Source organism: Loxodonta africana, chromosome 23 (assembly GCF_030014295.1).
Source record: "Loxodonta africana isolate mLoxAfr1 chromosome 23, mLoxAfr1.hap2, whole genome shotgun sequence".
Classification (NCBI taxonomy): domain Eukaryota; kingdom Metazoa; phylum Chordata; class Mammalia; order Proboscidea; family Elephantidae; genus Loxodonta; species Loxodonta africana.
This window is the reverse complement of record NC_087364.1, coordinates 49,536,399-49,561,891: the sequence shown is the minus strand read 5'-3', so window position 1 is coordinate 49,561,891 and position 25,493 is coordinate 49,536,399. Positions and strand designations below refer to the sequence as shown.

The 25,493-nt window shown below is 39.4% G+C and overlaps 1 protein-coding gene across 4 annotated transcripts in view; it reads right to left on the bottom strand.

The window, feature by feature from the left end:
* The window catches only part of FNDC3B (fibronectin type III domain containing 3B), a 391,122-nt gene that overhangs the window by 48,326 nt on the left and 317,303 nt on the right, over window positions 1-25,493 (bottom strand). For 3 of the 4 annotated variants that reach the window (XM_064275476.1, XM_064275474.1, XM_064275475.1), the window contains exons 18-23: window positions 24,660-24,765; window positions 23,537-23,709; window positions 18,821-18,934; window positions 18,342-18,491; window positions 12,786-13,066; window positions 899-1,111 (exon numbers count right to left, since the gene is read on the bottom strand). In XM_064275476.1, the coding sequence (XP_064131546.1) occupies window positions 899-1,111; window positions 12,786-13,066; window positions 18,342-18,491; window positions 18,821-18,934; window positions 23,537-23,709; window positions 24,660-24,765 (1,037 nt within the window). The remainder of the gene's footprint in view (window positions 1-898; window positions 1,112-12,785; window positions 13,067-18,341; window positions 18,492-18,820; window positions 18,935-23,536; window positions 23,710-24,659; window positions 24,766-25,493) is intronic. The other variant, XM_064275478.1, reaches the window with a different exon arrangement.

The window sequence follows — 25,493 nt, the reverse complement described above, 5'->3', positions numbered from 1 at the left end:
GAATTGGCTCCCCTTGTAAAGGAGTGGAAATACCATACTGCAAAAAGGGAAGACAAACACTTCTATACTAACACTGGTTTAGTGCTTCAACAGGGATCCCACAGGGAGGCGGCAGCGTGTGACTATCCCATCAGGCTGTCTTGGTTTTATGGTGATCCCCCACCCCTTTTGCCTGATTCTCCGATTTGGACTTTTGGTAACAGAACATTCTGTCACCATTAACTTTTGCTCTGCTTCTAAATTATTCCTAAATACAGTTCAGCTGCCCATCTTCTGATGGGCCACTTTGAAAGGAAATGAAGTTAGGTTAAAAAAAATACTAAGTGAAAGGCTGGATTTGATTTCTATAACCAAGAGTGTTTTCTGGGCATGAGTCTTATAAAGAATCTCCTATTTGCTCTGGCTAATTTGATATTGCATTGCCCATAGTTACAGAGAACAATCCCCATCTGTACATCACCCACAGCTATTTCAGATTGGTAAACATGTTTGTTCTGATGATTACTGAATATTTAAAGAGGTAACATCTCTTTCTGAATCTTATTTCCCTCCGCACTTGTGACTAATATGACGTTATTACATAGCATGTAGTTGAATGTGACAATTTTCTTTTTAGATAATTTCTCTCCATTATCTGGGTTCACGAAAGGCAAAAAACAAATACCAACAACAAAACACCTAATCACATGTAGGAAAATTTGGATCTTTAGAATGTTTAGTTTAGAAATTCCAAATGGAGAATGGAGGGTACAACTTTGGGTATAAAATGCAGGATTCAAATACACAGGGTACCTTTCAACAAGGAGGAACAGCGCTTTTGGGGACAGATGAACAAGTAACACTTCATCCGCAAGCCAACGCCACGGGCTTTTCCCGTGGCCCCTCACCTGCACCTTACCTCTTGTTCCTGTCCTCCAGCTGCAGCGTATACACCATGTCATCAGCAGCATGTGTCTTGGAGTTACTGTCTCCCCACTTTAGCTTCAGGCTCTGAGGACCAGCTGCAGCACATTCTAGCCTAGGAGGCAAGGGTGGTAATGGCCGAGTTTTTGCTTTAATGAACTGACTAAATGGTCCAGCTCCAATTTCATTTATAGCCTGAATTCTGATCCTGGGAAAAGGAAAAAATACAGACAATGGAGTTTAAGAAGCAGCAATTCTTCACTCAAAATAAACATTGCATGGAGTGTTTCTGACTTGCCCCTAAAGCAATCCTGCAATGTAGAATAAAGAAAAATAAGTGGAAGTAACTCAAGATAAATAGAGACCTGGGCCTCTCAGAGGACAGATTACACTCTCCATATCAAACAGCAGCAAAAAAACAAGATACCCCTCAGTTCTTTAAATTAAAAATAAAACAAAGATCTGTTGTCTGAGGGAAGACCTCCTAAAGGCACGCCTTTGTATTTTCTTCTAGCCAACCTGATAAGCCTCAAAATTGGTTTTGGAAGTAGGTGGGGTATGAAGAATAAATGAAATAAGAGAACGAATGAATCTTCTTTAGAGTTCAAAAACAAGGACAACAACTCCTCAATAGTTACGGGGCATTTCTCCTCCCCTCCCCTTCTTGCCAGCCTCACCCACCAATCTCAGGTGTGCTAGTAGCCGGGTGCCATTCAAACATTCAAAAATCTTAACTGGATGCTTAGTAGGTGCAGTCCTATGGTAATAAAGATATATCAACACCACCCTTATGGTCTAGGAAGTTAAAATCGAATAAAATGTATATCTAATATCCTATTATCATTCCTTTTTTTTGCTCCTCGACATTCTCACTAGTCAATCGAATGTCAGAAAACAACATATTAATGGCATTGCTCTATCTTTGTCCTCCACAACGTTCCTGCAGTACAGCAGTGATCACATGTTCTTGAAGTGTCTTCTTGACATTTGAAGGCCTGCACATTGCTACCACCTCCTCTGCTTCTCTAACCAAAGGTTCCAGTGCCCCCTGCTGGTGCTTCCTCTCTTTGCTGCACAGCACAGGCATTTCCTGCAATTCTCTTAAGTGACCTGCCACATTTCTACAGCTCCTGAGTCTACAGCTCCTCTCATCTCTCCGTACCCCATTTCTAGCCCTCTGGGGGAAACCTCTACCGAGAGGTACACGGATCTCACTGAGTTGCCTGAGCAGAGTGATGTCATGAGTTTTAGAGGTCTTAGTATTTAAGTTTAATGTGAATTTAAAACAGAGTTTCAAGACACATGATAATAAAAAATATGCTTGGAGAAATTCTTAAGCAATAGGTTGGTTAAAAATATTCTTATAATTCTGTTTTATGTACCTCTTGTACAATTATTGCTTATAGTTAAATAGAAAATATTAAGTGTTATAATACCTAAACTCGTCACGTGATTTCAAATTAGCCTAAATTCTCCAAACGTAGCCAACTTAAAGATAACGTCAATCAGCAAGTCAACCTAATAATATGCCTATAAATTCAGAGAGAAAAAAAAGTTAATTCCAGGAGAATGAATACTCTACTCTGTCTCTCCCACGGAATGCAGCTGTTAAACCTGGACAAAAAGTCTCTGAAAAGTTAATAGTAGTGGGAGGATTAGAGAAGCCCAGAATTCAAAGTACCACCTTTCCCCTCCCATTCTCCCCTGGCCTGGACTCAGGGCAGTCTGAAATCCAGAAGGGGACATCTGTGTGGACAGAGAATGCTCCAGGACAAGCCTCTAGTTCTGGCTCAAGGAGAGAGAAAGAGGTCTCCCAGTGCTCCCGGGAGAGTAGGGGAAATCCCTCGTTCCTCTTGTTTGTTTATTTCTTTATTCCATTCTCTCATGCCCTGCCCCTAAGCAAGCTCATCATATTAACGGTCTCAAGAAGAAGAAACACATGGTCATAGCAATTGATATAGAAAAAGCATTTGACAAAATTGAACATCTATTCATGATAAAAATTCTCAGCATACTAGGGATAAAAAGGAATGTCCTTAACCTGAAAAAGGGCATCTACAAAAAAACCTACAGCTAACATCATACTTAATGGTGAAAGGCTCTTTAAGACCAGGATGAGGCGAGAATGTTGACTATAACCACTCCTGTTCGACATCATGCAGCAGGAGTCCTGGTCAGTGCAAAAAACATAAGAGGAAAAAAAAATAAAAAAAGGTATAGAGATAATAAGGAAATAAAACTGAAACTACAAAATTGGTTAAAAAAAATAAAAAAACCTAAATAAGCAGAGAGAGATATGGTATGCATGAATAAGAAATTGATCTATAGATACGATGAGATACGCCAATAAAATTCCAGCAGGATTCTTAGTAGATATAGGCAGGCAAATATCTAAATGTTATGTGGAAAGGCAAAGGAGCCAGAATAGCTAAAATATATGTGGAAAACTGGACTAAAGTTAGAAGAATCACTACCTGTTTGTAGGGCTTACTATAAAGCTACAGTCATCAAGACAGTGTGGTGCTTGATGAGACAGACACATAGATCAATGCAACAGAGCAGACTCCCGAAACAGACCCACACAAACATGGCCAATTGGTTTTTTGACAAAGGAGCTAAAGCACTTCAGTGGAGAAAGGACAGCCATTTCAATCAATGGTGGTGAGCTTTCTACCAAAAGGAAAAAAATAAATAAACCTCAACCTAATCTTCATACTTTCTATTTAATTTAAACTGATTATAAATCGAAATGTAAGATATAAAGCTTTCAAAAGAAAACACAGGAAGAAATCGTCAGTACCTACGATTAGGTAAAGACCTTTTAGCTATGACACCAAAACTATGATCCACAGAAGGAAAAAGATGAACTGAACTTCATTAAAAAAAAAAAAAAATTGTACTGCTAAGAGAATGAAGACAAGCTACAGACTGCGAGAAAATACTTGCAAATTACGTATCTGAAAAAGGAATTATAGCCAGGATGTATAAAGACACTAAAAACTTAACAGTAAGAAAACAAACAACCCAATTAAAAATGGGCTGAAGGCTGGAAGAGACACTCCACCAAAGAGCAGATACAGATGGCAAACAAGCAAATGAAAAGATGTTCAACAACATTAACCATTCCCAAAACCCCAATGCCGTCAAGCTGATTCCGACTCATAACAACCCTATAGGACAGAGTAGAACTGCCCCATAGAGCTTCCAAGGAGCACCTGGTGAATTTGAGCTGCTGGCCTTTCTGGTTAGCATCTGTCACACTTAAGTCACTACGCCACCAGAGTTTCTTCATTAACCACTAGGAAAAAAACAAATTAAAACCACGAGGAGACACCACTATATCCCTATTAAAAAAAATTTTTTTTTTTTTAATAGAGTGACCAAAAAAAAGAAAAAACAACAATACCAAGTGCTGGCAAGAATATACGGCAACTTGAACTCCCATAAATTGCTGGTAAGAATGAAAAATGGTAAATCACTTTGAAAAACAGTTTGGCAGTTTCGTATAAAGTGAAATATACGCTTAACGTATGACCCAGCAATTCTACTTCTATGTATTTACCCAAGACAAATTAAAACTTGTGTTTACTCAAAAACCTGCACACAAATGTTCACAGCCACACTATTCATAATTGCCCAAAACTGGATGACCGTCTGCCTCACAGTTTGGAAAGCAGCAAATACTTATCTCTGAAGCCTATTGCCAAACCTATTGCGACTGAGTGGATCCTGACTCATAGCAACCCTATAGGACAGAGTAGACCTGTCCCCCATAGAGTTTCCAAGCAGCACCTGGTGAATTCAAACTGCTGACCTTTTGGTTAAGAGCTGTAGCTCTTAACCACTACGCCACCAGGGTTTCCTATTTCTGATAAAAGATGGCAAAAAATTCCATTTAAAGGGCCTTACTTTTCCCAGATTCTATTATACGAGGGGCACATCAGGTCTCTTGAAGATAACACAGTAGCAGTCTCCCAGTGTAACACTGAAAGACTAAAATAAACTCTTCCTTACCTCCCAACATGAGTCTTATAAAACAGCTTTATGATATTAATGCAAGAATTTTTTCTTTTCTATGATTGGAAAGTAATAGATTTTTCTGCAAAAGGTAGTCATCATGACAGGGGAAATTACTACCCTGGTTTCCTTCTCAAGAAAGCGCTAAGACTCAGTCTGTCTTCAACAGTGTAGTAAATTTCTGTACCTACACAATATATATTAATGCCCTTCTGTTGTCCAAACTACCATTTCTTCCCTATATGTTAGGACTTTCTTCCCTATAATCTTACAATCCTGAGGCAAAGATGTTTTCTTCCATTTTCCATAGCCCTTCAAAGCCAAGCTCACCGTTTTTCCAGGTGGTTTTATCATTTTGCACCATGCAGCCCCAAAAGCCCTTGGCTATTATAATAAAGGAAGTGAGGCAGTGGGTTACTCGAGACTGTTGTTCTGCTCAGACAAAAATAAAAAAGTTAGAATAGCTCCATCGTTTAAATCACTGAATCAATTACAGTTTGTAAGAAAAAAGTACTGAGATTTAAAAATAAATTTAGCTTTAATATTTGATTTCTTTTGTAAATTCACTTATTTCCCCAAAGGCTCCAGAGTATTGTGATAAATACTGGGTTCCAAAAAGAATACTATAGTATTCTTGGGAAAATTATCTTATACCTTTAAGAGATGGTTTCCTTATCAATAAAATGAGAATAGTAACACTTCCTGCATTTACAAACAGGATTGCTAAATTAAGAAAAAGGATACGGGAAACGCTTTATCATTTTTAATACTTTATACTCCACCATATAATATGAAAAGGACCCAGGGTGGCCAAAGCATGTGGTGAAGGTGAAAGTGCTAATTTATGGGATTATCATTCTTATGCCTTCTTTTGAGACTATCGTTCTTTTCCAACAGTAGAGAGAACGTGCTGACCATCCGTCAGGAAGGGGCAGGGCACACGGAGGTGCATCTTCATTTCAGCTGTACTGTTACCATCACCCCACTTTATAACTCGAGTAATTTACTGACACTGTCTATGTCTTTCCTCTCTCTGAATTATGGTCAAGGGCCCAGGAGCAGTAAAAAAAGATTGCCTTAAGGTGACTTCTTTTTATGTCATCCTCAGGAAGGTGAGGGTGAGAGAAAGAGCTTGGGAACAGATGAAAGTGCTGTAGATGACGAGCACCATGACAAAAACCATGGAGAACTTGCTCTGTTCAAGGGCCTCTGCTATGGAATAGGAACTATTATTATCTTCGCTTTTAGAGATGAAGAAACTAAAATTAAACTTAAAGATGTTAAATACTGTGACCTAAATGACACAATGGAGACCAGGTGCTGAAGCCTGGATTTGTTGTAAGCATTATTATCTCTAATTTCCACACTGACTCCCTCAGGTAGGAATTACTTCGCCCATTTCACAAGAACCTGGCTTGGTTCACTTGCACTGATCTACACGGTGGGTAGAGGCCAGAACTGGCCACAAAGCTCTGCTGTCGTAACTAGGACCAAACACAGCTACAAATCCAATGGAGAGACAATTTTAATTCAAACCACACTTTCAGTTCAACAATAACTACCTTCTGTCAATGAAATAAACATTTAGGACAATCAAGTTTATTTTCACATTATTCAGTTTTCCACCCTGAAATCAACTACCCAGATTTTAAAGATATTCACTTTAACCTATCTTGTATTTTTACAAAACAGTTTCTGCATGGAAAATATCTCTTTGTATACTGATATGATGAGCTATTAAACAGTTCTAAAGATAAAGTGTCACTAAACTCAAAATTGCAATACAACCCAGGAACCAATAAAATGAAATGAGGCAATGTCTTGTTGTATTCTGGTAAAAATATTAAGAACTCTAACCCTAGGAAGCTAAGGAACTTGAACCAAGACTAAGGTAGCTATTTTTTGTTTGTTTGTTCAGTTTTATTTTCAGATGAAAAATACAGTCTGTGAAAATAATTTCCAATTCCAGTGAAAGGTGACATGGGAATAAGGGACTATGGCAAAATAAACACTAACTTGAGGAATAATTCCAAGAATGAGATGAAAAGAAAAAAATTGAGTTTGAAGTTTTATTAAAGTCTACCTCAAACCCAAACTTGAGACGTTTTCTCTTTAATGAACTAACACGTTAATACTGACATTGAGATAGGATCTGCAGGTTTTGTTTTTCTTAACTTGCATTATATCAGTTTCTGAAATCTTAAGTTCTGCAAATTAAATATGAGGGAAATGGAATTCTGTTTTCCAACTTAGAGAAGCGAGGTAAGCCTGAGCCAACTCTATCTGGGGCAGGCTGATGTGAAAAATCACTTCAAATTCCCAAAGTCTGCAAGATCCATGAGTACATTAATAATCTCAATTAAATATATCAAATTGAGAAGCATATTATTTATAAATTTTGATTGAAAATCCACTATTATCTACTGTCTAACTCAGAATCCCTGGGTGGTGCCAACAGTTCAGGGCTTGACTACTAGCAAAAAGGTTGGTGGTTTGAACCTTACCAAGAGGTGTTACAAAAACCCTATTGAGTAGCTCTACTCGGCACACATGGAGTCACCATGAGTCAGAATCTGCTCGACAGCAACTAACAACAGTTGTCTAACTCTAGATGCCAATACATTCCTGCTTCAGAACATCAACTTTCTAAAATGCACTTTACAGACACAAATTCTGATACTAGACATATTAAAAAGAAGAATGACTTTCAAAACACACAGCCCTCAGATGCGGAAGACGACTTTCCTTATTCATGATCGGCCACCCTGGTGCTCAGGACGTTGTGAGGTGGGGGTGGGAGAGAGAAGAGTGAAGATAGGGTCTCCGGGGTGAGGGGCTGGGGGTCTGAGAGGCCTAAGATGCAGAAGATAGGCTTTTTACACAGTCCCCCTCAAAGCCTACCATCTAATTAAGAAGAGAAAAACATGAAAGGAGAGAATAATCAGCTAACTTCTGAAAAAAAAAATATTTATTTTTTTAAGAAGTATAAAATAATAGTTCAAATACAGAAAACCCCTTTGGAAGGGAAGATGTACTCAGAGTGAAGTCACACAGAGGTGGCCTGAGCTGGCTCTGGATTCATTCCTCCCTCCAACCAAGCTACTTATCTTAACGGCTCCTTGGTTACTACTGCCACCATTCAGCCGCCAGGTGCACAGATTTGCTTTTCTCTGTGCCCTGCCTTGATAAGAAAAAAGACCTTAAATGTCTCCCATTGCTTTAAGGGCAATGCAACATTTCCACAGAAGAGCCTACCCATAATCTGGTCACAATTCACTTTCCAGCTCTTTCCCTACCAACACCAACAACAGCTAATTTACTGAGCGCTTTTCGCGTGCCAGGCCCTATACTAGGTGCTTTAAATATTATTTAAAACACACAACAATCCTATTAAGTAGTTAAAATTATTATACCCCATTTTACAGATCAGGAAACGGAAGCACAAAGAGCTTAAGGTGACAGAGACAATAAACGAGGGACCCAGAGAAGAAATCAAGGCTATCTAACTACAGTCTGCTACTTCTGAACTATGTACTAAGAATTTGTCTCTCAATAAACCCCACCTGATCATTACAATGAACGATTTATGATTCACTTCTTGGCAGCCTAACAGAGCTTGACATATACACTAAGGACTCAATATGTGTTATTTTCATCCCCTTTTCACCTCGATAGAAGAGCATAAATGAGCACAACAAATCTACCTCAGGTTTTAGTTTTTTGCCGGCTCAGTATGAGTCAGGCATATAATGAGATTGCCAAAAAAGGTAATCTTTGGCAACCTTACTAACTGCTGAATGTGGAGAACAAGGAAGGTGACAGTCTTGCTCTGCCCTGAGGCAGCCAGCCAGACTATTCCTGGTAGTCCGATCACCACATGCTGAAAAGGCCATCAAGAAAACAGAACTCACCCTAGGAAGAACAGGATGGAGGAAGTTATAGAAAACGCATGTTGGTGAAGGCAGATTGGAATGAAGTAAAAATGGTTAGGCAGGACACAATGACATTGTAAGATAATGATGTCTGACACCCCCAGCCCCTTGCAAACTGAGGCTTTGTAAAGGCTCTCCGGGTGATTATCACACACATTAACATTTAAGAATCACAGGTCTACAAAACAGTGGTTCTCAAACATTAGTACGCATCAAAATCTCCTGGAGGGTTAATTGAAGCAGAGTGCTGGCCTCCCCCGAGTTTCTGATTCAGTAGGGCCTAAGAACTTGCACTTTAACCAGTTTGCAGGTAATACTGATGCTGTTGGTCCAGGGGCCACACTCTGAGAACCAGTGCTCTAAGTGCAGTCCTAAGATCAATTGGGTTGATTTTAGATACAGAGCGACTTTGACAAGACAAAGGAAACTCTATAAAAACCAGCGGTATTCACAAATGGAAGAGACTGGCTGGTAAGCAGAGACTCAAGCTAAGGCACTGGGAAGGGGGGCACCAGGCAACCTTGTATCTCTCCCAGCTGGCAGAACTGTAACTTGACCGGAAGCATGCAGAGGAAAAGTATGGCTGTTTTTAATATGTTTTTTTCCTCCTCAAACCAAAACACAAATTTAATCTAATTTCAAACTCAGTTCTAAGCTTAAAAGTAAAGCCTTTAAAAATAGATTGTAATTCCAATCAAATTTCATACAGGGTCTGTCTGCAAGCCAATAAATGGTTAGTTTTACAAGCACCCCCGGAGAAAGAATAGATCCACTGAAAAACCCTTCTTGTGTTTGTCTGAGAGGAGCACAACCCTGTCCTGGCAAGAGAGAGGGAAAGAATAAACTCTGCGTGAGAACAATGCGGAACCGATGAAGGCTACAAAACAAACAAAAATCAAACAAAATAAACAAGTCCTTTATCCAAGCCCCACGGCCTGCTTAAAATGTTTCAATCCACATTTTATCCAAAATATCATGATTCATTCACTTATATTTTAAAAAATTTGGGGGACAGAAAAAAAGTGAAGTTGATTGGACCAAAATTACCCCTTTAGTTCCTTGAAATATTCATTAAGTATTTCACCATAATTATTGCCAATTCTGTTTTTGAAAACATTAAAGAACAAGACTGTGGCTTGACCAGAGTTCTACTATACTCAATTGTGTACTATGGAAACTAAATTCCTTAAGTTGTACAAAGGTTGATCTTAAAAAATGAATTATCTTGCTATCTTAAATATGAAACATCAAATTTATTTATTGACTGGTCCACAAAATCTTTGTTTTTGGACCAAGATACACACTATAACTAAGGCCAAAGATTTGCCCTTTTCTAAAGCTTTTCAATTTTCACAATATCTGTCTAAAATAGCATCCTCCAAGGTATGCTGTGAGGTTAAAAGGAGATATCCTCCCAATGTACTTTCTTTCAGCTCAATATACTATTGGCCTTGGAATATTAACACTGCATTGAATTACTTGTGTTACATGCATTAAATGATTTTCAAACAGTGTTTGAGTCTTACTTTCCAAATCTAAGCTCATTCTTCCATAGTTTCTACATTACTAAATCATTTCGTCTTCTCCACAACATACACAACACAATGTACTCTGAGGTACTTTCTAACACGCTTTTAAATCAAACACTTATATGGAAGATATTTTTGATAATTTCAACTGTAACTGGCATTTCCTTATTAAGCAAAGATTCCCAACATTTGTTCATTTGAGCCCTTGAACCCTAGATTTCACTTTAGAAGTCATCTGACATACGTTGATTAATAAAAGTCAACACACTTCCAATGACATCCTACAAATCTCAAAGTTTTACAATAATTTAAGGCACCTTTAAGGCAGGGCACAAAGTCAGGAAAAGGCAACACTTCACCCACAAAGCCCTTTCATAATTTTTGGCCTGAATGTTCAGAGGGCTGATCTGAGGATTTGAGTCTACTCTGAAGTAAACATGAGTGTGGATCAGAGTGGACCCAAAACCTCCCAGTAAGTCCCTGAATGACTGTGGCTTTTTCATAGTCTTTTGGCCTGAGGGATCAAGGTCAGGCAATATTCTGGACACCTGGTCTCTTAGAAACAGCTGGGAGATGGTATTCACTTGGCCACTTCCCCCCTAGAAGTTTACCTTATGGTCAGGTTTTCTTAAAGCATTATCACTGGGAAAGTCCCTGAGGAAAAAGTCTGGGCTTAATCATCTTTGGACTTCCTCAGCATCTCATTAGAATGATCTGGACACAATAGACACTCGATATTTGGTTAGCAAACAGTAGTGAAGAGGAATGGTTTCCCAGGACTGGCTAAAAATGAAACATGCCCTTATACGGCCTCTTCAAGTATGTGAGCCGTATCGCCATTTATTCAATTTCTAGCTCAAGTGCCACTTCTTCTAATCATCCATGGCCCTCTGAACCAGGGGTCTTCCTCTCTAAAACTTTGACAGGGCTTTGCACACAGCATCATTTTTATCATGTGGTGTCATAATCACATAGTATCTTGGATCGCTAATGAAGTGTTTCTCAAATTTGAGTAATTCTGAAGGCATGGATTATATTTTATCACTGTTTCATAGTCCCACGTTGTACAATACTATGCCCAGTAGATATTTCTTAAAAGAATGAAAGAAAAACACCACCAAAAGGCTATCGTTGTTTTAAAAGAGCAAAGTGGATACGCTTACATGAGTTATCATAAGAGAAAGATTTGGTGAGAGAAAGAGGCGGAGACAACAGGGTCTGGCAGAAGAACTTTTGGATCTTAAAGTTGATTTCTTTCTTCAGCTTCTGAGGATAAACAGGGAAGACTGCCAGACTAAAGAATTAGAAAACACTGCAGGAAAAAAAAACATGAAATGATGAACTCTTCAGCAGCAAGCTTAGCTGCCTGACCTTCACTCTCCCTGCTCCATCACAGGAAGAAACCAGTTTTGTTGGATGCTGATCTTGATGACAAAACTACAATTAATGCTCATTGTTCACTTGCTATGTACTCCTTGGCTCTACTGTATGCATTTAATGTTCATGCGTGTATTTACTCCTTACAACATCTTTATGAAGAATGCACTCTTGGTCCCTTCATTTTACAGAAGAAACTAAGACACAGAGAGGCTAAGTAATGGCCCTAAAGACACAGCTGATGACCTGAATTTTAATCTATGCCCTAGCAACACCTCCCTGAGAAAACATTTAGTTTGACAAAGGGAGCTGCTCCAAGGGGGCACCCTTGTGTAACCACAGGCGGTTTTTGCACTTCTAATAACTGTAGTCCCACTAATCCCAACCTTTTTGTTTTGAATGGGTTATGGCAACTCGGGGACAAAGCTAAACAATTCAAAATGTTGAGAGGTCATGTCGGAGAACACGGGGTGTGAGAAGAAGGTGAGGTGTCTAACTCCCAGGAGGAACTCTGCAGGGGGAAAGGGAGAGGTGATCAATGCAGATATCAAGTGACTTTGTTGGGTGGTACGCGACGTAACTTCTCTGGCTCCTCATGGAATTCGGGGTAAAATCTACAACACAAATGTTTGGAAAAGTTCTATCTGCTTTGGGGGAATCAGAGAAATGGCAGAGCCCTGCCTCAAGGTGGGCAAATGCATGGGTGAGAACAGTAGGTGTTCATAGGGTGACAGGAGTCACAGTGAAAAAACAAAGAACAAGTGGTTATCGAGAGGTCAAGAGGAAGAACTCATTTAAAGTGGTAGGCATAACTGTCCCTCAGGGATTAGGAATTACATAAATTTGTAATTGATTCATAAGCATAAAGCAATACAAGTTTTTAAGCTATATTTGCATTCAGAACTTTTAATTAAGAATGGCTAGATCTCACCTGTCTAGCCTTTGATGCCTGAAAGATTTGTAGCCTTAAGTATTGATGTGTCCAAGCAGCTTTATTTCTCCTTCTCTTATTACAGACTGCACTCACCTGTAGGTGGTTTCGGGAAGGAGATCTTTCATAACATGGGTGGTAGTATTGCCCACGGTGATACTAATGTCTCCAAGATCAATGTTGTAAGCAAGGATTTCAGACCCATTATTGCACGGCTCTTCCCAGTTTAGTACAAGGCACACAGAAGGCGAATCAGGATAGGCGCTGATGGTGTCCTCCTCCAGGACACAGAGAGTAGAGACAGGGTCAGGGGCAGATGCTGGTGTCTGACAATGGACAAGCTCACTATATGGCCCTGCTCCTGCTTGATTGACAGCCTAAAAGCAGAACAGAGAGACAAAGTCCACATTACACCATTAGCAAGCTCTCCTGTCTCTACGTTGGGTGCTAATGAACAAATCTAAAGTAATATACAACTTACCTCTACAAATGCACGTAGAAATGAACCCTAGAAAATGTTCACTGCGATCTAATGACCACTTTCCAAAGAATGGCAAACACATTTCCTTAGGAAAGCCAAAGATAATAACATGGCCATTATTGTCTCTTATGAAAAATAATTTTCTAATAACACTTTTAATGTTTGGATGGCCAATTTCAGTTTATTGTCTGAAGCAGTCTTGACAATAACCGTCAGAGGTAGATAAAAAATGGCAGGTATCTGATGCATTTTACAGAAGAAGAAACTTGGGAGTCAGATTAAATAACATGGGCCCCAGATTTAGAGGCCAAGCTGGGACAAGAAATCAGTTCTTTTTATTTTTACACCTAGTGCTGCCCTGGAACAGTGATAGGAATTTTTTGAAAAGGTATCTATTATTTTCCACGCGAATGATAAGCATGTATCTTCAGTCAGTTCTCAGCCCTCATCTGTCTTTACCTGACAGCAACACCTGACACCTTGACTACTCTGCTTTTTCAAATACTTTATACTTGGTCTCCAGGACCCCACACTTTTGTTTCCTCCTATCTTACCTCCTACTTCTCAATCACCTTTGCCGGTTGCTACTCATCACTCTGACCTCAACACCAGGGGCCCCAGGCTGAGTCCTTAGACATCCCTCTTTTTATTTCTACTTCAATTCTTGAGGATCTCATCCTGTCTCATGAGGTAAATGGCATCTATATCCCATTCTCAAATATATATGTGTAGCTCAGATCTCTGCCCTGAGCTCCAGTCTGCTGTATCCAACTGTCTAATGAGTATCTCCACTGGAACGTCCAACAGGCATCTCAAACTCAAATGTTTACACTGAGCTTTTCATCTCTACACCATCCTCCCTCCAAAACCCCACACCTTCCATACTCTTCCCCATCCTTCAAGTCATAACCCTGAGTCATCTCTGGAGATCTCTCACTCCTATACCCCTAATCCAGGCCCTGAGCACACTCTAACGACACTCTCTCTCACCTGGTTATTGCAATGACTTCCCAGCTAGTATCTGTATCCACCCTTGCCCCATAGTCTATATTCACAGCAATCCAAGTGATACTGTTAAACATGACTCAAGATTTTCAGTCCAGATCCATTCAATGTCCCCTCACTTCATTCAGAAAAAAACTTCAAAGTCTTTAAAATAACCTACTAGACCCAATGTGATGTGCTCACTACCACTACCCTGGCAAGAGTCCCATTACCACTTGATTTCATCATTGACTGCTCTCCCCCTCACTCACTCTGCTCCAGCTACACTGGTCTTCTTGCTGTTCTGCAGGTACACCACGCTTGCTGCCACCTCAGGAACTTTGCATTTGCTGCTCCTTCTTCCAGAAAGCTTTATTTCCCCTGACATCTGCACAGCTTGCTCCATCATCTCCTTCACGTCTTCTCTCAAGCGAAACCTTTGCAGTGAGCATTCTCTCGACACCAAATTTAAACTTGCAGCCCCCTCTGCCAAACCCCTATGACTCTCCTCATTTCCTATTTCTCTTTGCTTTGTTTTTCTTCACAGCACTTATCAGCACCATACTATATATTTTATTTGTTCTCCTGATTAGAATGCAAGCCCCATAAGGGCAAGGTTGTCTGTCTGTTTGGCTCATTGTATCCCAAGCAACATGAATAGAATCTAATACAGAGTATTTGTTCAATGACTGTCACACACACGCATGCACACATATTTAAACAAAAGAGAAAAACCTTTAGCAGCCACCTGACAAAAGTGATTGCACTTAGAACTCATTTTTCATTTACTTCATAGGAAAGCTTATGAGGACAAATGACAAAACTAAAGAAAAGTAGTTTGAGCTCTTAAATCAAAGGAGGTCTAACACAAAACTTACAACTCTTGTGTATTATTAATTTCAAAGCAGGCTAAGAGCATTAAAGTCACGGTTGAAAATGTATTGTAATGCATTGTCATATCTAGTCCTGCTTCATGACGACACCTCAACTCTCTTTTTTGGAAAAATTTTGACATCACAAATTATTTTAAGAGTATATGTTTTGGGATTTTTTTTTTTTTTTAGTCACATATTTATCACAGGTACAGAAACATAAGATATGGCTGTGGCCAATGCTGATATCTCCTAAGGCTTTAGAACACCATGCACAATAGGAGGAAAAGAACATGGCTTTTGGAATCAGAGCTTAGTCCATGCTTGGATTCTATCATTTACTAACCCTGTGATCTTAGGCAGGTTAATCGCTCAGAGCGCATTTCCTCAGCTATAAAATGGGCACCCAAACAAAGAAACAAAAACCCCACTGCCATCGAGTCGATTCCAACTCATAGCGACTCTACAGGACAGACTAGAACTGCCCCACAGAGTTCCCAAGGAGTGCCTGGCGGATTCTAACAGCTGACCTCTTGGTTAGCAGCTGTAGCACTTAACCACTACCACCAGAGTTTCCAAAATGGGCACAGTAACATTTCATTCATGGGTTATTATAAAGATTAAAGTGGTTAACATGCAGAACTCTGGCAAAATGTCACATCAACAGTAGGGGCTTCCCTTCCCTCCTTTCCAACGGGAAAAACATAAACAAAATACAGTGAAATTTGTGAGAGCAGGACTCAAAGGGACTGCCTTGTTTTTCTGGGTCTCCGAAAGTTTTCCACCTTTGACAGAGGGCAGTCTTACCACTTTTCTATTGTTCGTTTTAGTGGAAAATATTTGCACTTTCCTTCTCTGACGAGTTTCCACTTTACACAGGTTCTGGCTTTTGTGGTTTTTACTGTAGCACTTTTTCTACTTTTTAAAAAAACTTTCTAATTTGAACTAATTTTAGCTTAAAAAGAACTTGCAATATACCCAACCACTTTTTCCAATAATGTTCTTTTTCTGTTGGAGAATCCAGGATTTTACTTTCTTTTACTAGCTTGGCTCTACGTAAAACACTTTCTTGATTTAAACCACTGGTTCAAAAGTATGTTTTACTAAACAATAACGTATCTATAATACCCAATATGCCGCCTATACAACAAACAGTAACACACGTGAGGAACATGCTTCTTAGTTCAATCAAGTATATGAGACCAAATGGGCACCACCTGCCCAAAAGCAAAGACGAGAAGGCAGGAAGAGACAGGAAAACTGGAAAACCAATGGACATGGGTAACCCAAGGTATAAAGGGAAAGGTGTACAGTGCTGACACATGGCAGGGATCACAGTCAATGTCACAAAATAATTTGCGTTATATTTTTGAATGAGAAACTAATTTGCGCTGTAAACTTTCACCTAAAACACACTCACACACACACACAAAATATACAATATGCCTCATGTGATAAGAATTACTTTAGTATTTCTTAATTAAAATATTTCTAAGGAAAATCAGAAAAAATTCTGAGTAAAACAAGGACAAAATCATTCAATTTTTATAAAACCACAGTATAGGTATTTTAATAATTTAATTTCTAAGGAGCCAAATATTCAAAGGCATATTCACATTCAATCTGACTTTATAGCTATGTCAAATGAAAATAATTCATATTTGGTCCATGTATAGCAAGAAATCAATAGAAGTTGAGGGACACTTTTCTTTTGGCAATATTTCTTTAGCATAGCAATGGTGGTCTTAAAAAATAGTCTCCTTCTTCCTGTCTATCTCATTTTATGACAAATAAGTATACATATTGAAAATATTTTCTACTCGACTGTAAAAACAGGGAGGCAAGAGTGTTAAGTATTATGTGGGTTCTGTTTTAAGATGAAATTTTGGGAAGTTAATGCTAAATGACAACATAACAGTGAAAGAAAGAGAGTAGAAGAACATTTCAAAGAGACTCAAAGTGCAAAAAGCACAATGAAGTGAGACTACTTACTGTGACGCCAAGAGTTTTTTATCTACAGCCTGCCTTGTCCCACAAACAGTGTGGCGCATACTTTTACCTTTTCCCAATGATTCAGCATAGCTATGGTAAAGGTCAGGTAATGTGTTGTGACCCTGACTCAGTGACAAAGGGCTAACTATGTCCTGTGTACTCCATTTGAGAGGGAAGGAAAGAAGGTGTGTAACAAAAGAGATCGATCAGAAATGGTTTGCCATAAAGCAGCCTTCGCCATTTAACAGTCAAGCTTCAGCTGCCTGGAAAATTAACTTCTGAAGGGAATATTTTTTCCAAAGAGGCCAGAGAAATGGGGTGTTGTACTTGGAATAAGTAATTTAATCCATTGCTTCAATCAGGTGGAAACCTAAGTCTCGCATCTTTGCTTCATTTGTTTAAATGTAAATGTGTGTGAAGACAGAACTCTTCGAGGCCAAGCACCACATCTGATCAATCTTTCTACCCTGATTCTGATCATCTTGATTGTCCTTTGATTCTGGCACAAAGTAGTGCTCAACAAAGGTTTGTGAGTAATGCCTGAAGTAATGTCAGCCCACGTATAGTCTGCAGCAATACTGCGCAGCAGGCAACGTGGAAGTAAGTGGACAAATATCCTTATTTTCTCATCAAGATATTAAGACTATGCAAAGGGGGAAAAATCATTTATCCAAGTCAAGAAAATGGATTAAAAGCAAGCCTAAGATTACTGTCATCTTAGAGGGCAGGCTAGGAGCCAGGAACTTTGTTCTTGACCTTATTCTATTTGGTCTCCACTGTGGAAGATTAGAGATAACCAGCCTTGCTAATGGGCACTGAAGTGTGAGGCAAGGTCCTGTAATCTAATGCAGGCCAGTCCAAATTACTTTAGTATTTGTTTTTGGCTCCATTTAGCCAGCTGGCATGAGAATTTTCTGTCCTTTGCCAATTCTGTCTAAGCGGCTTCCCCAGTGAAATGTACATCTCAGGGCAATTTAGACAGAAGGCATCTGCCCTAAGGAGCTCTGCCCACCTTTCCCTTGGATTTGGCCACTTTACTCAGTGACTTTATAAGTAAGATGCAAGGGCAGTGGGAAGCAGAATGGAGAAGAATCTGGTTTTGTTCTTAAATTTCAGGACCTCCTAGACAAATATAGATTAATTGTCAAATAGCACAACAACCAAACTTAATTTAAAGGGACTCCTTTTTTATAACCTATTTTTTTTTTTTTTTTATCAATCCTGCCTAATGGCCTCTATCATGAGTCTTTGAATAATTCTGCCTAAGTGTCTTTCACAGAACACCAGTGTTTGTGAGTAATGTCTGTAGTAATGTCAACCTACCTGTAGTCTGCAGCAATACTGTGCAGCAGGCAACAGATCTCTTATCTCAAAGCAGGTTTCCGTCCCATGATAAACAAGTTCCAAGGAGTCTTCATCTTCTCCCCATTCCAATCTGTACTCTGATATATCGGCGCCGGAGCTTTCAGGACTCTGGAAAGCAGGCATTTAAGTAACTGACAATGCCATCTAGAGGAAAATCCTACTATGTTTGTGTTCAACTAACTACACAGGGAAGAGAGCAGGATGCCCCAGGGTATTTCAAATACATACAAAACGCATGAAGGGACACTCAACTTCCCTTCAATTACGACCAGTGGTAAAACGTTCAACACTCAAAATGATACAAGCCAAGTGCCAAGGGAAATCACTGTGTATGGAGAGAAAAAAAATCACCTGTATGCTCATTTTGGCTTTGTAGGTTCATAATAACTTGCATTTGGGGTAAAGTAAAACTGATATACAATATGTGCCTGACTCACCTCCCAACTCACCAGGACCCATCCATCCGGAGTAAAAGAAATACAAGGCGCTTTGCACTGTCCAGGTGGCCCTGCAGCAGTAGTGATTTCTGATACATCGGAATACGGGCCATACTGAAAAAGAAAACACACATTTTGTATGTATGTATATGTATGTTTTTGTGAATGTGTTTGCATGTAAGAGCTCATAATCAAATATAGGCTGCTGTTAGCTACTGTCCATTTTGTCCTCTGACTCATGGCGACCTCATGCACAACGGAATTAAACGCTTTCCAGTCCCACATCATCCCCATGACTGGACGGAAAAAGACCACTAGGCCATTCTTCCTAGTCTGTCTTAGTCTGGAAGCTCCACTGAAACCTGTTCAGTATCACAGCAAAATGCAAGTATCCAGTGACGGATGGAGGTTGGCTGTGAGTGAGGTGCACTGGCTGGGAGTCAAACCCAGTCTCTGCATGGAAGGTGAGAAGTCTACCACTGAACTTCCAATGACTGATCATCAAAGCAATTTACTATAAAATATTACCTAGTCGCTTTTACTTCCAGCAGAATGTGTATAAATATGGTTTTCTCCTGAATACATTCTCTACGTGGTAAAAATCTATTATATATGTATTTTTTTTTTTTAAGGATTAGAAAGTTGGTTTACCAACCATTTTTGCTTAACTACAACATCAGATACAAAAACATACCGATTCCTTTTTTTTTTAATTTTTATTGCACTTTAAGTGAAAGTTTACAAATCAAGTCAGTCTCTCAAAGAAAAATTTACATACACCTTGCTATATACTCCTAGTTGTTCTCCCCCTAATCAGACAGCACACTCCTTCTCTCCACCTTCTATTTCTGTGACCGTTCAGCCAGCTTCTGTCCCCCTCTGCTTTCTCATCTCCCCTCCAGACAGGAGCTGACCACATAGTCTCATGTGTCTACTTGATCCAAGAAACTCACTGCTCACGAGTATCATTTTCTATCTTATAGTTCAGTCCAATCTGTGTGTGAAGAGTTGGCTTTGGGAATGGTTCCTATCTTGGGCTAACAGAAGGTCTGGGGACCATGACCTCTGGGGTCCTTCTAGTTTCAGTCAGACCATTAAGTCTGGTCTTTTTATGAAAATTTGAGGTCTGTATTCCACTGCTCTCCTGCTCCCTCAGGGGTTCTCTGTTGTGTTCCCTGTCAGGGCAGTCATCGGTTGTAGCCGGGCACCGTCTAGTTTTTCTGGTCTCAGACTGATGTAGTTTCTGACTAATGTGGCCCTTTCTGTATCTTGGGCTCATAATTACCTTATGTCTTTAGTATTCTTCATTCTCCTTTGCTCCAGGGTGGGTTAAGACGAATTGAGGCATCTTAGATGGCGGCTTGCTAGCATTTAAGACCCAAGACGCCACTCTCCAAAGTGGAATGCAAAATGTTTTCTTAATAGACTTTATTATGCCAATTGACCTAGATGTCCCCTGAAACCATGGTCCCCAGCGATTGTCCCTGCTACACTGGCCTTCGGAGTGTTCGGTTTATTCAGGAAACTTCTTTGCTTTTGGGTTAGTCCAGTTGTGCTGGCCTCTCTTGAATTGTGTGTTGTCTTACCCTTCACCCAAAATAGTTCTTGTTTACAACCTAATTAGTGAATACCCCTCTCTGTCCCTCCCCACTCTCGTAACCAACAAAGAACATTTTCTTCTCTGTTTAAACTATTTCCTGAGTTCTTATAATAGTGGTCTCATATAATATTTGTCCTTTTCCAGCTGACCAATTTCACCCACCATGATGCCTTCCAGATTCTGCCATATCATGAAATGTTTCACAGATTTATCATTGTTCTTTATCAACGCATAGTATTCCATTGTGTGAACATACCATAATTTATCCATTCATCCATTGATGGGCACCTTGGTGGCTTCCATCTTTATGCTATTGTAAACAGTGCCGCAATGAACATGGGTGTGCATATATCTGTTTGTGTAAAGGCTCTTATTTCTCTAGGATATATTCCAAGGAGCGGGATTGCTGGATCATATGGTTGTTCTATTTCTCGCTTTTAAAGGAAGCACCAAATTCATTTCCAAAGTGGTTGTACCATTTTACATTCCCACCAGCAGTGTATAAGTGTTCCAGTCTCTCTACAACCTCTCCAACACTTATTATTCTGTGGTTTTTGGATTAATGCCAGCCTTTTTGGAGGGAGATGGTATCTCACTGTAGTTTTCATTTGCATTTCTCTAATGGCTGGCTAATGATCGTGAGCATTTCCTCATGTACGTTAGCTACCTGAATGTCTTCTTCAGTGAGGTGCCTGTTTATAACCTTTGCCCATTTTTTAATTGGGTTATTTGTCTTTTTGTAGTTGAGTTTTTGCAGTATCATGTAGATTTTAGAGATCAGATGCTGATCGGAAATGTCACAGCTGAAGACTTTTTCCCAGTCTGTAGGTAGTCTTTTTACTCTTTTGGTGAAGTCTTTGGATGAGCATAAGTGTTTGATTTTTAGGAGCTGCCAGTTATCTAGTTTCTCTTCTGCTGTTTCTGCACTGTTAGTAATGTTATGTATACTGTTTATGCCGTGTATTAGAGCTCCTAGAGCTGTCCCTATTTTTTCTTCCATGATACTTATCGTGTTAAAATTTTTTTTTTTTTTTTTATCGTGTTAGATTTTAAATTTAGGTCTCTGATCCACTATGAGTTAGTTTTTGTGCAAGGTGTGAGATATGGGTCTTGTTTCATTTTTTTGCAAATGGATATCCAGTTATGCCAGCACCATTTGTTAAACAGACTGTCTTTTCCCCACTTAACTGACTTTGGGCCTTTGTCAAGTATCAGCTGCTCATATGCAGATGGATTTATGTCTAAATTCTCAATTCTGTTCCACTGGCCTACGTATCTATTGTTGTTCCAGCACCAGCCTGTTCTGACTACTGTGGCGGTATGATAGGTTCTAAAATCAGGTAGTGTGAGGCCTCCCACTTTGTTCTTTTTCAACATACTGATTCTTGACCAACCATGGCATTACGCTTTAACATTTTTCAGATGATGTCAATGAAACTAAGCCAGACACACTGCAGTTTAATTTTTAAAGCAAAAAAAATACTTGGAATTGCTAGCTGATCATCAAATTCTGGATTTCTTCTAGTTATTGGTATTTTTTTTTTTTTAATTTAATGCTCCTGCAATGCTTTCTCAGTGTGCCCCCACCATCTCAGTTATTAAAGGTTTTATACTGCGCTCCACTTTTCTTTATATTGCCATCAGTGACCACGCTGATCAGAGTCAACAATCACTAGAGAGTACATTTTGAGAGAGCTGTCACCACCTACTTTAATATCGAATAGGTGATACTCAAAGAGTTGAAGCAAAGAGCAAAATTAATTTCTAGGAAGTCTGCCTTTCAAAATGGAAAAAAAAAAGATTTAAAATAATAACTTCTCAATTTTCCAGCATAACTTGTAAATACACTTCAGGGGTATAGGAAAGCTTTCTGAAATGAGCCTTGGAGAATGGCTACAAATCAAAAGTTTGGTTAATTTTCAATGTAACAGGAATAAACCAAAGCTGAAGATATTTTCTATGACTAATCAATGAAAGGAGAGAGAAAGCAAAACTCAAACCAATCCAGCTGCACATTATTCTTTATTACGGCAGAGACGCCCTAAAATGCAGATGGGGAAAAGGGCAAAAACAAGAGCAAAATAAAGTCTGCATAACATCTGTGATCACTACCATCCACTCTCTTTTCACTTACATGATTGTAAGTTTGGGTGCACAGGCTTTCTCATCTTCTCACCAACATATCGTTATTGTTTTGTTTTTTCTTTTAGTTTAAGTATCTGTGCTGTGTCTCAAATTTTTCCTAAATGAGAATTAGAAGATGTGTAGTTCCTATCGGTTTGAGATCTTACTTCAGATCTCAAACTGTTAGGAGTTAAATTTTTACAGCCAGTGGTGGGTAGTGTGGACCTTACTAAAGACACATTTTCATTTTGAGCGTCTTGAAAACGACTATAAAGAACTAGAAAAAGTCACTGCCGGCATGGTGACACTGTCAGTTGGGTTTTCTCATTTTATTTTATAATTGATTAATTACATCTATTTTTTTGCATGGAACTCATCTATACGAATCTCTGGCAGCTTTGGGGGCGGGAGGCGTTAGCATCAGCCTGCTTTACTCACATCATCCTGTCCTCTTTTATATTTCTGCCCATCTCTGACACACCAAGAAGCTCCAGTTTCTGGGTCACCTAGCTCTCATTATGCATCTCCCCAAATCCACATCACTTTCCTTCTTTTTAAAAACAAACAAATCACCACTTTGTGGATATAACATAGATACCTATAACCTGAACCTCTGATACCCCACCTTGACAACTATGGAGCAGGCGGAGGAAGGGCCAGAGAGCTTCCCCATCTCCACTTGAAACAAAACACAAATAAGTCGGCCTACCTAGCCTCTACCCACTCCATTTAAAAAAAGTGAACTAAGACATTGCTTGTTAACTAAGATTATAAGGTATAGAAATATTATGTAGTCCTAGTTTCCTGTAAGTATAGTCAACCAGAGAATAGGAATTATTCTAAAACTACCAAATGTATCTACAGGTTCTTGTTCTTATTTACCTGGAGTCTTTAATAGCTGTTAAGGTTGGATAGCTACTGCTGAGGAATTTCAAGAGAGTAAAAGTGCAAGAAGCTTGTATTCTGATTAAGGTGTAAGGCCTTAAACTTACCCCTCCGTCGTTCAGAGCCCTCACCCGGAAACGATAGACTGTTCCCGGAAGCAGGTGCCCCACTGTGCACTGCAGGTCCGGCCCGTGGTACACTTCCGAGGCCACGTCCTCAGGTTCCGTCATCTCCACGCTGTACTCTGAGACCTCACAGCCACTTTCAGATGCAGGAACATCTAGAAATGGAGAATTGTTTTCCTTTCAGAATAGTTTTGTGCTTCCAGCTGACAAAACCACATGCGACTTTCCACAAATTTGCAAAATGCAGGTGGCCTGTCCTCAGTGTTTCTCTTACAAAAGCAACCACTCTCCAAAAAATGAAAAGAAGGAATGTGAAACAAAAGAAAGTTTTTGAATGATGTTGCCCATACCTTTTCCAAAGCATGAATATTTTAAAAAATTAAAGTACATTAATAAAATACTTGCAAAACAATAGGAACGTTAGGTAAATTTCCTTACGTGCCAATGCAAGGCAAAGGGGAAAAAATAGAGGGAAGAAAATGTTCTCTTAAAGTTGGAACCAAAGGTTACTAACTTAGCTTTGTTAAATGAAGATGTAGGATACTGAACTGGCACAGTATTTTATAATGTTTTAGTCACAAATGGTGGGAAAATAGCCTGCTAGACTTCTATAGGCTCATACTTGTAATTTCACACGATGTGAACTGCTGATACAGAGGAGAATACTAATATAGTTTGAGAAACACTGAAAAAACACCAGGACCCGCACAGGTAAAGCAGCAGGATTACAAACAGAGGAGAGGAGGGATGAGCTCTTACCCCAGGGAACATTTCAAGGTTTAATGTCTACACTGAGCTCAACTTTGCTTTTATGAATCAAGTTGAAAAATTCTGGAAAAAGACTGGCTGCTCTGACCTCTGGAAAAGTGCCCTCCAAAGGGTAGAGGACGAACAGTGTGTGTGACATCATCAGAATAAGGATGAGCGACAGTGCAGGGGAAAATACAAAACCAGGCCAACAGACATTAAGAAGAACATGGACATTTTCAATAGGAACAACAACAAAAAACGTTTTCAGAGTGCAGATTTGAAATTTAATTACAAACCATTAAATCTTAAACCAATCTCAAATTGTCAATGTCCATGTGAAGGTGTGTTCACTCACCCCACTCTAAGTGGACTTCTTTGTGCTTAGGTCTACCCAAAACCCTCGGTGGTCGACACTGACCTGGTGCAATGCTTAGTGTGCGGACAGGGAGACTTTCAGAACACTGCAGGAGAAACACAGGAGAAAATCACCTTTTAGTATTATGAATTTATTAGATGGCTACATACCAGGCGAATTCCACCCCATAAATGTAAATGCTACCAAAAAGGGGGGCTATACATTGAATAGGTACACACGTTACCATATGCTTTTTATGATATAAGGTCTTCATGTGTGTGTGTACTTTAATTGTAGATATATGCTGCATATGGAACTGGTAAAAATAAGAATGATTTTTTCTGAAGTCAAATTAGTAGATATGAGTGTTGTGTATCCTAAGCACACAATCATGTTCCTCTAAAACCTAATTAGAAAGGCCCTTCATGAGGACAGAAGAGAACACAAAACAACAGCTGGATGAAACCTTAAAAACAGTGTCATAAATGACCAACCATCCCCATAAAAAACAATCCCCATATAGAGCAGGAAAGCAAATAAAATCAATGTTCACCAACCAAGTCCAACATTACCCACCAGGTCTTGTTAATGCTAGAATAAGTAGGCCTTCATTTTTGGAGGATCTGGCTGTATAGAAGGTTGGTAGCGTAGAAGCTGACCCCGATTTTGAGAAGGAGAAAAAAGGTAGACCTATGCAACTCAATCAAACTAAATCTTCCTGAGGAGAAGTGGTGCCGAAGAGATGCACATTTTTTAAATGTGAGCAGCACAACTTCTGTGCCACCCTGCATGGCACCTCACATGTAGTTGGTGCCCAGTAGTACTCTGTGGCTT